The sequence below is a fragment of the Mobula hypostoma genome, chromosome 9 (assembly GCF_963921235.1).
Source record: "Mobula hypostoma chromosome 9, sMobHyp1.1, whole genome shotgun sequence".
Classification (NCBI taxonomy): domain Eukaryota; kingdom Metazoa; phylum Chordata; class Chondrichthyes; order Myliobatiformes; family Myliobatidae; genus Mobula; species Mobula hypostoma.
Window position 1 is genome coordinate 63,305,850 of NC_086105.1, and position 15,160 is coordinate 63,321,009.

The window sequence follows — 15,160 nt, forward strand, 5'->3', positions numbered from 1 at the left end:
CCCCCAATTACTTCCCTTTAATTATTCTCCTTCAGATATCCAGTGACCTCCCCCGACTCACTAACCAGGTGGTAATTTACAGTGGCTACTTAACCCATCGACCAACGACCAATGTGTTTTTACAACAGCTGTTCCATTGTCACCATTATAGAGACTAGCTTTCCAATTCAAAATGTAATTACCACATTTAAAATCCATAGCTGCTCTGGTGTGATGTAAACTAATGCAGACGACTGCGTACTAACCCAGTAATTTAACCACCACACCTCCTCGACACATGAGTTTGAACATGTGCTTTACACCAAACTGGTGGATTGCAGTTAGAAATTTGATGTGTTCTAATTCATCACAAATAAGACTCTTGGCTCCCTTCCATAAAAGTTTAAAAAGGGAACAATTTAGAAAATAAGTCTCCGTTTTCCAAAGCCCAGAAGGAGCCGTTCCTTTACCAGGAAGTGAACCATACATCACTGATTAGCAGCTAAACACCATTGTGTTTTGTCTTCAATGGTAGCATTCAAAGTGCTAAAAGTTATTTAATTTGTGTTTGAAAGACCCCTTTATTTTCCATGTTTATACCTGAAGGCATCTTTTCTTAAACGTAAGAAAGACACTGGCACTAACACACACAGTGTGCTGGAAAACGCAACATGTCAGGAAGCATCGATGGAGAAAAATAACGTTGACTGTTTATTTTCCTCTGAACTCTAAACTGATTCACTTTCAAGGGTGCTTTAAAACTTGTTCTCAGTATTATTTTTTTATTTACCCAATTTGTCTTCTTTTGCACATTGTTTGTATATGAAGTTACTTTCATACATTCTATTGTACATTCATATTTTCCAGTAAATGCCTGCAAGAAAATGAATCTCAAGCTAGTAATGGTACTTCAGTAACAAATTTTACTTTGACTTTGAGTTCCTCCATCATTTTGAGTGTGTGGTTGCTGAAGATTTCCAGCATCTGCAGAATCTTGTGTCCCTGTGTGTGCACTCTATTCAACTAAACTTTGAAGAGACTGCATCCCCAGTAAATCAGCTGTCCTTTCTGCGTGATTTCTGTCTCGGGTGGCAGGTGATGAAAGGGTGTGAATGTAGAACACAGAACACGACTGCATAGATCAGCCATGATCCTTCTGAATGGAAGGGCAGGCCTAGAGGGGGACTAGTGGCCTACTCCTGATCTTATCCTGATCTTAACTGACAGAAGGGTCTCGGCCTGAAACTTCTACTGTTTGTACACTTCCATGGGTGCTGCCTGACCTGCTGGGATTCTCCTGCATTTTGTGTTGCAAAGGACCTCATTGCCTTGCTTCCAAATGGAAGGGAGATCATCCAAGTACCTTATCCACCATCTAACCAACCACCAAGCAATCAGCCAGTGCAGCTTGTGGGCCCTTGCTATGCAAAAATCAGCTGACGTGTTTCCTATACACTGAAATAAGCCTTTATTGGCAGTTATGGCACTAGAACACTGCTGTGCCAAACTACTTATACCAACAATGCCAAATTAAACCGATCCCTTCTGCCTACATGTGGTCCATATCCTTCCATTCTCTGCACATTCACGTGCCTATATAAGAGCCCCTCAAATACCTATATCGCATCTGCCTCCACCACTATGTGGTCACCTCCACCCGCTCTCTGGGTAAGAAAAGATGTCCTGCATATCTCCATTCAAACATTCCCTTTCAACTGACATTCATGGCCACTTCATTACGTAACTTCTGTGCCTAATAAAGAGTTCATCAAGTGTAGTTTGTGGTCTTCTGCTGCTGTAACCCATTCACTTCAAGCTTTGACGTGTTGTGCATTCAGAGATCTCCTTCTGCACACCACTGTCGTAACCCTTCCCGTCAGCTTCATCAGTCTGGCCATTCTCCTCTGACCTCTCTTCAGTAACAAAGTGTTCCGCCCACAGAACTGGATGTTTGTTGGGTTTTTTTTTGCACCATTCTCTGTAAACTCTAGGGACTGCTGTGCATGAAAATCGCAAGAGATCAGCAGCTTTTGAGATACTCAGACCACCCCATCTGCACCAATAATCCGCCCACAGTCAAAGTCACTTGGATCACATTTCTTCCCCATTCGGATGTTTGGTCTGAACAACAACTGAACACTTTTGACCATGTCTGCATGCTTTCATGCATTGAGTTGCTGCCACATGATTGGCTGATTAGTTATTTGCATTAACGAGCCGGTGTACAGGTGTACCTAATAAAGTGGCCACTGAGTGAAAATGTATACTTTCTAATATTAGACACTTTGACTCTGGGAAAAAGATACCAGCCAGCTAATTATCACTTATACTTGGAAATTACAACGCATTTTCAAAGGAAGAACTTTTGACTGTGTCACCTGCGCATAAAATCCTACACACCTTACCTTGATCACCGACGAGAAACTGCTTGAAAAGTGCAAACTTCGCAGGGTTGTCAATCACTGTGAACTTCTTCAGCAGGGCCTCGATGACATCCTTCACCGTGTTACTGCTGCTGATGTGCAGGGTGTTGCTGGTATTCTTAGGCAAATAGAAGGCCGTCTCATTGCTGTTGTTATACACTTGACTGCCCTGAGCTGATCTGGCCCGTATGGTGATGGGTCTCTGAAGGTCCATCTGAACCTTGATGAAACCAGTGTATACTTCATTCAAGTTCTACACAGGAAAAACATTGCAGAGGTCAGGAAAATAACATCTCTGTACAGAGGGCATCCTTACCAAGAGCAAGGACAGTACCTGCTGTGTGAATGAAATCACTGGAGAAGAGTACTGATAAATACAAAGCAGCTTCTTTTTCGACAAAACAAGGTACAGCAGGCATCTTTCAGTAGAAAGGTCCCACTGGCCCAACGTGAAACTTGATATTTTATGTGCTAAATATCAAACGACAATTCCACATTTACAGTGCTTTCTTTGAAACTACACAGAAACTTCACACCTCCATATTCACACCCACACCACAGACATCCAAATGATTTTTAATCATCATTGTCTGGTCTGGGATTTATGGCTCCCATTGTTCAGACCTGCAGCTCCAGATTAATCCACAATACATATTCAGATGTGAAGACTGGCAGCCAAAGTCATTTGCTAAATGTAAATGTACTAGACCCAAACATTGCTCTAACAGTACTTACAGTCAGAATCAGAATCAGGTTTAACATCACTGTTATATGTCGTGAAATTTGTTGTTTTGCAGCAGCAGTAGTGCATATTATAATAATAATAATAATATAGGCATCCGTTAGTCTCGTGAGACCATGGATTTGCACCTTGGAAGGTTTCCAGGATGCCGGCCTGGGCAAGGTGGTAGGGAAGACCAGCAGTTGCCCATGCTGCAAGTCTCCCCTCTCCACAACACCAATGTTGTCCAAGGGAAGGGCATTAGGACCCATACAGCTTGGCATCAGTGTCGTCGCAGAGCAATGTGTGATTAAGTGCCTCGCTCAAAGACACACATGCTGCCTCAGCCAAGGCTCAAACTAGCGACCTTCAAATCACTAGATGAACGCTTTAACCACTTGGCCACGTGCCAACACAATAATAATAATAATAATAATGCAGGTGGAAATACATCTCTACCAAAGGAGGTGTGAGGCACACCTACCTCCGCTTGCCGGGGGTACCTAATAAAGTGGCCGTGAATGGAAGCATACGCTCAGCTTACGCTCTATGTTGACAAATACCCTGTATACAGTCCTGTATATATTTAAATATTATTGATCTTACAAAACACAAACACTGATCCAACATGCATGGAAAATTATGGAGGGAGTAAGACCATCAGACAAACTCCCAAAAAGTTGTGTTTGAGCAGTCACGTGAGCAACATTAAAAAGCCATCTCAGTAAGTATGTGAAAAGAGGAGGTTTGGGCATGTATGCGTCAAATGCAGGCGAATGGGACTAGTTCCCTGGGCGACATTGTCGGTATTGACAAGTCGGGCCGAAGGATCTGTTCCTCCACTGCAAGATTCTATGTTTGACTCAATCGTACTGATACAAAGACTGGTGGAGGGGCAGGTAGTGTTGAGGAAACAGGGAGGTTGCAGAAGGACTTAGACAGATTAGGAGAATGGGCAAGAGAGTGGCAAATGAAATACAATGTTGGAAAATGCACGGTCATGCACTTTGGTAGAAGAAATAAATGTGCAGACTATTTTCTAAATTGGGAGAGAATCCAAATATCAGAGATGCAAAGGGACTTGGGAGTTCGTGTGCAGAACACCCTAAAGGTTAACTTGCAGGTAGTGTCGGTGGTGAGGAAGGCAAATGAATTTTAGCATTCATTTCAAGAGACCTAGAATACAAAGGCAGGGATGTGATGCTGAGACTTTATAAGGTCCTGGTGAAGCCTCCCCTTGAGTATTGTGAACAGTTTTGGGCTCCTCATCTAAGAAAAGATGTGCTGGCATTGGAGAGGATTCAGAGGCATTTCACAAGGATGATTCCAGGAACAAAAGGGTTATCATACGAGGAACATTTGATAGCTCTGGGTCTGTGCTCACTGGAATTCAGAAGGATGAGAAGGATCTCACTGAAACCTTTTTAATGTTTAAAGGCCTAGACAGAGTAGATGTGGAAAGGGCATTTCCCATTGTGGGGGCACAGCCTCAGGATAGAGGGGCATCCATTTAAAACAGAGATACAGAGAAATTTCCTTTAGCCAGAGGGTGGTGAATTTATGGAATTTGTTGCCACATGCAGCTGTAGAGGACAGGTCATTGTGGGTATTTAAGGCAGAACTTGATAGATTCTTGATTGGACATGGCATCAAAGGTTACGGGGAGAAGGCTGGGGAGTGGGGCTAAGGAGGGGGATAAAAAAGGATCAGCCATGACTGAAGAAATGATTTGACTCAATGGGCCAAATGGTCTAATTCTGCTCTTACGTCTATGGTCAATCACTGCATCCAAATTTCTTTGTTCTTTTCTCCCTCATGCATGGAAATGACCTCTCTTTAAATACATTCCTGCCACTTGGAATCATGGAAAGAGGTCCACTGAATTAACAAGTGGATTCCCAAGCCTAGCGAACATAGAACAGTAGAGCACAGTACAGGCTCTTCGACCCATGTTGTTGTACTAACATAAACATCAGTTTAACCTTTCCCTCCCACAGAGCCCCCCATTTGTCCTTCATCCCATGTGCTTGCCTGTTTTATTTACTTAGAGATGCAACATCTCTCCACACCTTCGAGCGCACCACCCAGCAACCCCCAATTTAACCATAGCCCAATCATGGGACAATTTACAATGACCTATTACCCTATTAATAGCTACACCTTTGGACCGTGGCTGGAAACCAGAGGACCCAGAGGACGAGAATGTACAGACTCCTTCCAGATTACATCAGAACTGAACTCAGACGCCCCAAGCTGCAATAGCATCTGCCACTCTACCGTGATGCCCGTAAGCACCTCTTAAACACCCCTAGTGTATCTGCCTTTTACCACCATCCCAGCAGCGCGTTCCACATACCCACCACTCACTGCGTAAAAAGCAAGCTATTGCATTGGAAAGGCGTGTAGAGTTAACGGGATGAAAAACCTGCTGGAAATCTGCAATAAGAAGCAGAAAATGCTGGGAAACTCTCAGCACGTCAGGCAGCATCTGCGGAAAATGAAATAGCTACTGTTTCCAGTCAAAGGCTATTCGACAGTACTGGGATAAACTTTAAAAAGTAAATTTGTGTTCTGAGGATTGGTAGCACAAAGGAAAGCAGGTAAAATAATTATGGATCTCTCCCATCACAAATATTCTCCCACCAGGCAGAAGGTACAGAAGTGTGAGAGCACATACCACCAGGCTCAAAGAGAGCTTCTCTCCTGCTGTTATCAGCCTCTTGAGTGAACCTCTCACACAATAAAAGATGAACTCTTGATCTCCCAATCTACCTCAACATAGCTCCTGCACTTTATTGGAAACGGCGACATTATACAGTATTCCACTTTGTATTATTTTTATCACCTCGACTTATTTATGTATGGAATGATCTGTCTGGCTGGCATGCACGTCTAAAGCTTCTCAGTATCATACACCAACACCAACAAGGGATAGGAAAAAACTGAGTCAAACAGGTTAATGGGGCCTTCAGAAGGATGATCATTCGTCTATTGACTGATTAAGGGGGCAGTGATGTAGCAGAAGCATCAAATTGCTGCCGCAAAACAAATTTTACGACATATGACAGCGATAATATATAAACTTGATTGTAATTCTGAAAAGAATCCAATTCAGACATGAATGTGCAGCCAGTCAGTTACTGCCATTTTAATCCAGGCTGTCGCCCTCAGTAACACGCACAAACACACACACAGCCCTATATCTGGAGGACCTTTCACCAATAGGTTCTGCAGTTTTTGCAAATCCAGAACAATGCACACAAGATGGTGGAGGAACTCAGCAGGTCAGGCAGCGTCTCTGGAAAACAGTCGACGTTTCAGGCCCAGACCTGGTCATTTGCACCTAGCTTTTTCTCACAAGCAGCTCCCTATATAAGGAAAAACTGTGGATGCATTGGAAGCAGTTTAAGAAAAGTTTACAAGACTGACACCTGGAATGGGTGAAGAAAGGATGGACTCCCTCAGAGCTGCACTGGGAGTCCTGTTAAAGGGTCTTAGCCTGAAATGTTTATCATTTCCAAAGATACTGCCTGATCCGCTGAGTTCCTTTCAGCAAGTCAGGAAGCATCTATGGAGGCAAATAAACAGTCCACTTTTCAAAGGTCAAAGTAAATTTATTGTCAAAGTACATATATGTCACCATGTACAACCCTGAGATTCATTTTCTTGCAGACATATTCAATAAATTCAAAAACCGTAACAGAATCAATGAAAGACCTGGGCATACAACCAGTGAGCAAAAAACCAACTGAAAATACAAAAAGAAAGAACAATTAATTAATTAATTGATAGATACATACATAAATAAACAGACAAACAAACAAGCAAGCAAGCAATAAATATCAAGAACAGGAGATAAAAGTCCTCAGTGAGTCCACAGGTTATGAGAACATTTTAATGATCGGGCAAGTGAAGTTGAGTGAAGTTATCCTCACTGGTTCAAAAGCCTGATGTCTGAGGGGTAAATAACTGCTTCTGAACCTAGTGGTCCCGAGACTCCTGTACCTCCTTTCTGATGTCAGCCGTGAGACTGGGACCCTTCATCAGGACTCCCAGTGCAGCTCTGAGGGAGTCCAACCTTTTTTCACCCATTCCCGGTGTCAGTCTTGTAAACCTTTATAAACTGTTTCCAATGCATTCACATCCCTTCCTTTAATGAGGAGCTGATGTTGAGAACAAACTAGGTGCAAATGACTAACATCCTTTGAAAGCAGTAACTGGCTGCTCTTATAATACAATGGAGCACTCTCTACAAGTGCAAATCTTCCTTTTGAAACTCAGTGGCCACCTGTGGGGAAATCTAAATTCCTCATCAAACCTTTTGATGTTCACTTACCAAGCTCATTTTTAACCTGTCGGTAACTGAGGAGTTATAGGCTTTGATCTTCTGTCTGAGTTCTTCCTGGGTGAAGACCTTTGGGGGCTCCCGTTCCTTTCCGGCATCCTGTAATGAGAAACATTGAACAGTTTGAAGCTGAATGGCAGCAGGAACGAGAAATTCAGGTGAAGCTCCAGAGCGAGGAACGGCACAGCATCAATTTCCCTGATGGCACTGGGGAACAACCACAAAGCAGCAACACACCAAATGCTGAAGAAACTCAGCATCTATGGAAAGAAATGGACAATTGATGATTTGGGTCATGATCCTTCATCTGGACTCCAGTGCAGGCCAAGGGTCTTGACCTGGAATCTCCCTCTATAGATGCTGCCTGACCTGCTGAGTCCTTCCCAGCCTTTTGCTCGTTTTCATCCAGCATCTATGTCTCCAACAGCATAAAACAGGACAGTCTGGCCTGGAGAGCTGGCTGTTTCATAGAATACTAGAGCATAGTACAGGCCCTTCAGCCCACAATACTGTGCCCACCTTTTAACCTACTACAGGTTCAATCTAACCCTTCCCTCCCACATAGCTCTCCATCTTTCTCTCATCCTGTCTAAGAGTCACTGAAATGTCTCAAGTTTATCTGCCTCGAGCTGGCAACGTGTTCCATGCACCCACCACTCTCTGTGTGAACAACTTACCTCTGATATCCCCCTACCTTCCACTAAACGCCATAACATTATGCTCTCTTGTAGTAGCCACTTCTCCTCTGGGGAAAAAGGTGCGGGCTGTCCACTCGATCTACTTGCATCTTATCGTCTTGCAAAACTCTTATCAGTCACCGTTCATTCTCCTTTGCTCCAAAGGAAAAAAGCCCTAGCTTGCATGGAACTGAACACATAACTGCAATTACTTTCATCCCACAAGTTTCCCTCCAGCTCAGCCGGTTACTTCTCACAGGAGTAGGCCATATGGCCCGATTTGTCCATAATCACAGAGATGTCTACTTGTGCTAATCCCATTATCCTGCATTTATCACAAATCCCTCTATTTGTTTCCCATCCGTGTGCCTGTCTAAATGCTTTTCACATGCTGTAACTGTACATGACTCCCCTGGTAGTTTGCTTAGTACATCCATAAACTTTTGTATGAAAATCCTGCTCCCTCCCTCAAAAATCCTTTAAATACCTCCTTTCTCACCTTAAACCTCTGCCATCTAGCTTTGGACTCTCTTAAACTCTCTCCCTTCCCCTTTTCCCAACCATAATTCCCATCTCCCTGCCCTCTTCCCACTCTTTGTCTGCAATAGAGACCCATATCAGAATCAGGTTTATCATCACTCACATACATTACGAAATTTAAACACGAGGAATTCTGCAGATGCTGGAAATTCAAGCAACACACATCAAAGTTGCTGGTGAATGCAGCAGGCCAGGCAGCATGTACAGTCGACGTTTCGGGCCGAGACCCTTCGTCCTGACCTCTTCCTCTTCCTAGAGATGCTGCCTGGCCTGCTGCGTTCACCAGCAACTTTGATGTGCGTTACGAAATTTGTTCTTTTTGTGGCAGCAGTACAGAGCAATACATAAAATTACTATAGTACTGTGCTAAAGTCTAAGGCACCCTAGCTATATATATGTGCACAGTACTGAAAATCTATTCTAGATTTTCTAAAATCTAGACGTGAAATCTATTGCTGCCTGCAAAAAAAGACATTAAATTACTCTAAATTATAAAGTAAGTAAATAGTGCAAATGAATGGAATGGTGAGGTAGTGTTCAGGGTTCATGGACCGTTCAGAAATCTGATGATGGTAGGATAGAAGCTGTACCTGAATTGTTGAGTGTGGGTCTTCAGGCTCCTGACGGGAGGAATGAGAAGACATCAGAGCTGTTAAAAATTGCTTTTGCCTCATTTCCTGTTTGATGGCTCCACTCCGTATAATTTAATTTCTTGTCACCAGGGGGAGCAAGTTTCCCATATTTGTTGATTTTGTTTATTTTTGTCACATGTACCAAGATACAGTGAAAAGCTTCTGTTGGTTATACAGATCAAATCATTACACAGAATAAGGGAAAACAGCAACAATGTATAATAAAGTGTAAAAGCTTCTGAAAAAGTGCACTGCTGGTAAAATCCTACAGACAGTTCGTGAAACAGCCACTTATTTTAAGTATATTTGTACTACTAATCTGTGTGCAACTGGAGCCTGTAATTTACATTTGGATAATGTGCCCTTGGGTCGTCTGAATGACCTGATGCTTTTGCTGCCTCTGAGGGAATTCGGCGTGGATTAGAATGGAGTATGTGGAGCAATGGCAAAGCGTGAACTCACGATCGGCTCCAATTCGTCGATGAAAGTATCGAGCAAAATCGAAATCACCAAGGACAAGAGCGGAAGGCGAGCAGGTGTTCAGTGCCTTCTGCCCGGTCTCCATCTCTGCCACTGGAGAGGATGGCACAGAAATCTTGGGTCTCGGGCACGGTTTGATCGGTGTGGTTTGTAGATTGGAATCATTTTTAGAGGACTCTGCAGTCCATGATATACATGTTGCTGGTTACTCCTTTGTTGCTATTTTGCGCAATTTTGGTCGGGCAGACGGCTCTGTGGCCTGCAGTCAACGGATGACAGCGGTGACTTAAACTGACTGTTTCAAGGACTCTGTGGTTTGATGTCTTAATATGTGTGTTACTCACTCGCAGGATGTGCTGAGGAACAGCCCACAAGTGTTGCCATGTTTTAGTGATTTCATAGCACACCCACAACTCATTAACCCTAACCTGTACAACTTTGGAATGTGGGAAGAAAACCCACGTGGTCACAGGGAGAACGTACAAACTCCTTACAATGGTGGTAATTAAACCCTCTTACAGTTAATGCTGTAATAGTGTTACATTAACAAATTTCGAGACCTGAGCTTTAAGTTTCTCGGTATACACATCACTGAGGACCTACTTGATCTGTACGTACCAGCTACGTGGTGGAAAAAGCACAACAGCACCTCTTCCACCTCAGACAATTGAAGAAGGTTGGCATGAGTCCCCAAATCCTAAGGACTTTCTACAGGAGCACAACTGAGAGCATCCTGACTGGCTATATCACTGCCTGGTATGGGAATCGCAGGACTCTGCAGAGAGTGGTGCAGACAGCACAGTGCATCTGTAGATGTAAACTTCTCACTATTCAGGACATTTACAGAGATAGGTGCGTAAAAAGGGCCTGAAGGATCACTGGGGACTCAGGTCACCCCAACCACAAACTGTTCCAGCTGCTACCATCCTGGAAATGGTACTGCAGTATAAAAGCCAGGACCAACAGGCTCCGGGACAGCTTCTTCCACCAGGCCATCAGACTGATTAATTCATGCTGATACAATTGTGTTTCTAAGCTATATTGACTGTTCTGTTGTATATCTTACAGTACATACTATTTATGTAACGATTTTTACTCCTCACATAGGTGAAGTATGTAAGAAATAAAGTCAATTCAATTCAGTTCATTTCAATGCAGCGATAATAAACTAGGTTCTGAGATTCAGATTCCAGAGGTTGGGAAAAGTGACAACGAAGGATCAATGATATCTTTCCAAATCAGTATGGCGTGGGATTGAAAGGGAGCCAAAAGGTGGAGGTGTTTCCATGCACCTAATGCCCTCGCAGAGGATACATGTTGGGAGACTTTTATTGGAGGAGGCTGGGTGCACAAACACAAAGTTTAGTAAATGATGTACACCGCAGTACATAGAGCAGTGCAGTACGAGTCCTTCCATCAACCTGCATAATCCTATTGCACCAGCAATCTAAACCTTCCCTCCTATGCAGCCAACATCACTTCACTTCCCTACGTTCATGTGCCTATCTAAAAGTCTCTGAAATGTCCCTAATGTATCTGCCTCTCCCACCACTCTCTGGAAAAACCTACCCCTATACGTCCCTTCATTCACCTTAAAGGGATGCCCTCTATCAGCCATTGCCACCCAGTTAAAAAAGGTGCTGGCTATGCCTCTCATAATCTTATACATTGTTGGAGGGAGTAGATGCTTAGGAAGGTGGATGGTGTATCAATCAAACAGACAGCATGGAACTGGATGATGTTGAACTTAAATGTTGTTGGGGTTGCACTCATCCAGGCAAAAGTAGCGTTGCGGGACACAAAAGATTCTGCAGATGCTGGAGATCCAGAGCAATACACAGAAGATGCTGGAGAAACTCAGCAGGTCAGGCAGCATCAATGGACAAGATTTGTACGTTCTCCCCATGACTGCATGGGTTTCCTCCGGATGCTCCAGTTTCCAAAGACACATGGGTTAGGGTTAGTGAGTTGGGGGACATGTTATGTTGGCACTGGCAGTGTGGCAACACTTACAGGCTGCACAACACAATCCTTGCTCAGTTGACATGACTTCACAGTCCTTTACACGAGTACAGGAAATGACATTAAACCACTTTAAATGGATGGATTTCCCTGCATGTTTTGTTGTACTGTACATATGACAAATAACCTTTAAGCACTCGACATCTCGGCCCAAAACGTGTTCTCTCCATAGATGCTGCCTGACCTGCTGAGTTCCCCCAACATTTTGTGTTTGTTGGAGAGTATTCCATCTCACTTCTGATGGTGGAGTGTCTTGGTATGAGGAAGCAAGTTGTTAACAATGTTTTACATAAATGCAAACAGGTTTTACCCAGTTGACTGTGGAATACGTAAATATTAACTAGCTACTAATGCAGTTCATTTGATGTGTCAATTTTCCAAAGAACAGGGAGAATGAAATAATCTCCCTGGATTTGGCACAGGGAACATCTTTAAAAGTAATCAATTCCTTTGCAAGGTGTACAAAATGATGAGGGGTACAGACAGAGTAAATGCAAACAGGCCTTTTCCAATGAGGCTGGGTGGAACTGGAACTAGAGGTCATGGGTTAAGGGTGAAAGGCGAAATATTTAAGGGGAACCCAAAAGGGGGAACATCTTCACTCAGAGGATTGTGAGAATGCAGAATGAGCTAGCTGCCTGCGGGTGTGGTGGATGCAGGTTTGATCTCAACATTTAATTTTAAAATTTGGATAGGTGTATGGATGGGGGGGGGGGAGCGCGGTGGTATAGAGGTCTATGGTCCAGGTGCGGAATGGTGGAATTAGGTAGCATAGCCATTCGGCACAGACTAGATGGGCTCTGCCCTCATTCTGTTCCAGTCCTGAGAAGAGTTTCGGCCTGAGACGTCGACTGTCTTCTCCTCTCCATAGATGCTGCCTGACTTGTTGAGTTCCTCCAGCATTTTGTATGTGTTGCTCAAGATTTCTAGCATCTACAGAATCCCTAGTGCTTATAAGCAGATCCTTTGTTCCCACAGAGAGGTACAATCAAAAGTATAACATATTTCATCAGTATGCAATTCCAAGTCATCCTTTTTCCCAACAATATAGAACGACAGCAGCCACTTCCAGTCCACATACTTTCAGGAGGCAGCCAACTGACCCTGAAAGCGATTTCTGTCTTGGACTATACTCAATGCCAAATGGGACCAGCTCAGGAAGCAACCTTGGTCGGCATGGATGAGTTGTGCTGTACGACCCCAGTTAGTCAAAGATCACAACACTGGTTTCACACAGCAAGAACAATTCATTCCTCATGGTGATAGGCTCCCAAGAAGCATTCAGAATAGCAATGAAAACCTTACGTCCATCCGTCAGAACTCAGTGTAATGCCAGAGAGAGGTGAATCTGTGGAATTCATTGCCACAGACAGCTGTAGGGGCCAAGTAATTGGGTATATTTAAAGTGGACGTTGATTGGTTCTTGATTAGTAAGGGCGCCCAAGGTTACAGGGAGAAGGCAGAAGAATGGGGTTGAGAGGGATAATAAATCAGCCGTGATGGAATGGCAGAGCAGACTCGATGGGCCAAATAGCCTAATTCTGCCCCTGCGTCTCATGGCCTTAAGGAAGGTGCACACCACCACTCATCAGGTGCTTCTTACCCCACTGGTGGAAGTCCCTGGTTCCCATATTGGATATATCAGCTATGTCGAAACCCATAAAACCAGACCAGAAGTCACCCTCGATCCCAAAGAACAGGATGAATCTTCTAGCAGAGGAAGAAAGACATCAACAGGAAGCAAACAGAACCTCACCTCCCTGGGTTTGACTTTCCTTAAGATCACAAGTGGTCATGGATTTCTGCAAACTGCAGGTCACCATCGTCAGGGGGAGAGTCAGTTTACTGGCAGCCCTACCATGACACCAGCACCCACACTGCTCCTTCCAGCCACAGCAGGAATCAGTCACGCAAAAGACAGCACGTAGCGTAGCGGTTAGCCTAATGCTATTACAGCGGCAGCGGCCACCAATCAGAGGCGATTCCCATCGCTGTCTGTAAGGAGTTTGTACGTTCTCCCCGTGACCACATGGGTTTCCTCCGGGTGCTCTGGTTTCCTCCCACCATTCCGAAGACACACAGGCTAGGGTTAATAAGTTGTGGGCATGCTATTTTGAGCTAGAAGCATGGCAACACTTGCGGGCTGCCCCCAGCACGTCCTTGGACGGTGTTGGCCATTGATGCTCACCATGCATTTCACTGTGCATGTGACAAAAATAAAACTAATCTTTCAAGAAGCTGTGGTATGTCGAATGCTGGGTGAAGGCGTAGCCTTTGGAGTACTGCAAGCCTGTGTCTTTGCTGTTGTTTTGCTGCATGCTTGAGTGCTTGGTTGCAGTGCCAATGCCAATGCTTTTTTGTGCCAGTGGTGGGAGGGAGTTCGTTGTTTGTTTGCTGCAACTTAAGCGTGGGAGGGAGGGGAGCGAGTGGGCGACTTTGGGGTTCTAACATTTAACTGTCATTCATTCTTTGGGGCACTCCTCTGTTTTCGCAGATGGTTGCAAAGAAAAAGCATTTCAGGACGTATATTGTATACATTTCTCTGACACTAACTGTACCTTTGAAACCTTTGAACTGGTGGGCATGTAGTGGTAGTCAACAGAGACCAGCAACATGCCCAGTCTCTCAACTCTTGACAAAAGCACAGTTAAGTTCCTTAGTCAAATTCTTCACACAAATTCCAGACAAGTATTCAATCAATCGTTGGCTTCCATGGCAACCGTTTTCCAATGGAGACAAGAGCAGAAATGTTCCAAATCTTTACAGCACATCAAATAGTTAAGATGAGGGAAGTGGCATTGCTTAGAATGCATAAACCTTCAAAGAGGCCTAAAATTACTCCCTGAAAGAGGGGAAAAAATCAGTCAATGTTTTAAGAGGAAAAAGCACCAGAGAAAGGACTTTATACAAAAAGAAGTAAACAGTGTGGTTACTTTGAAGTGTTGCCAAGGGCCAGTCACAGAGGGCAGTGCTATCAGCTGATCAGTAGGTGGGAAGTTCAAGTGCTCCAGGGACAAGGATGAACGTCTCACAGAAACCTACTTTACACTGTAAAGGAGGCATTCAGGAATACCATGTGGGACAGCTGGAGAATTATCCATGATGTCCAGGCCAATATTTAATTATCAACAAAACCTCAAGAATAATATTCAATCCCCACCCCACCCCCCAACGTTAGTGTTCGTCAGAAGTCATCATGTGCCATATTTCTCTACATAATAACAGTAACTGCCTGCGTCAGTGATGCTGCAGTAAGGAGGGTGAGGAGCTCCAGTTCCTGGGTGTCAGCATGTCAGGGGATCTACCCTGGGCCTGACACACTGATGTAATCATGAAGAAGG

The 15,160-nt window shown here is 44.0% G+C and overlaps 1 protein-coding gene across 1 annotated transcript in view; it reads right to left on the reverse strand.

The window, feature by feature from the left end:
- rassf3 (Ras association domain family member 3) overlaps positions 1 to 15,160 on the reverse strand; it is an 80,983-nt gene that overhangs the window by 13,518 nt on the left and 52,305 nt on the right. The window contains exons 2-3 of the mRNA XM_063058409.1: positions 7,460 to 7,567; positions 2,385 to 2,655 (exon numbers count right to left, since the gene is read on the reverse strand). Coding sequence (XP_062914479.1) covers positions 2,385 to 2,655; positions 7,460 to 7,567 — 379 coding nt within the window. The remainder of the gene's footprint in view (positions 1 to 2,384; positions 2,656 to 7,459; positions 7,568 to 15,160) is intronic.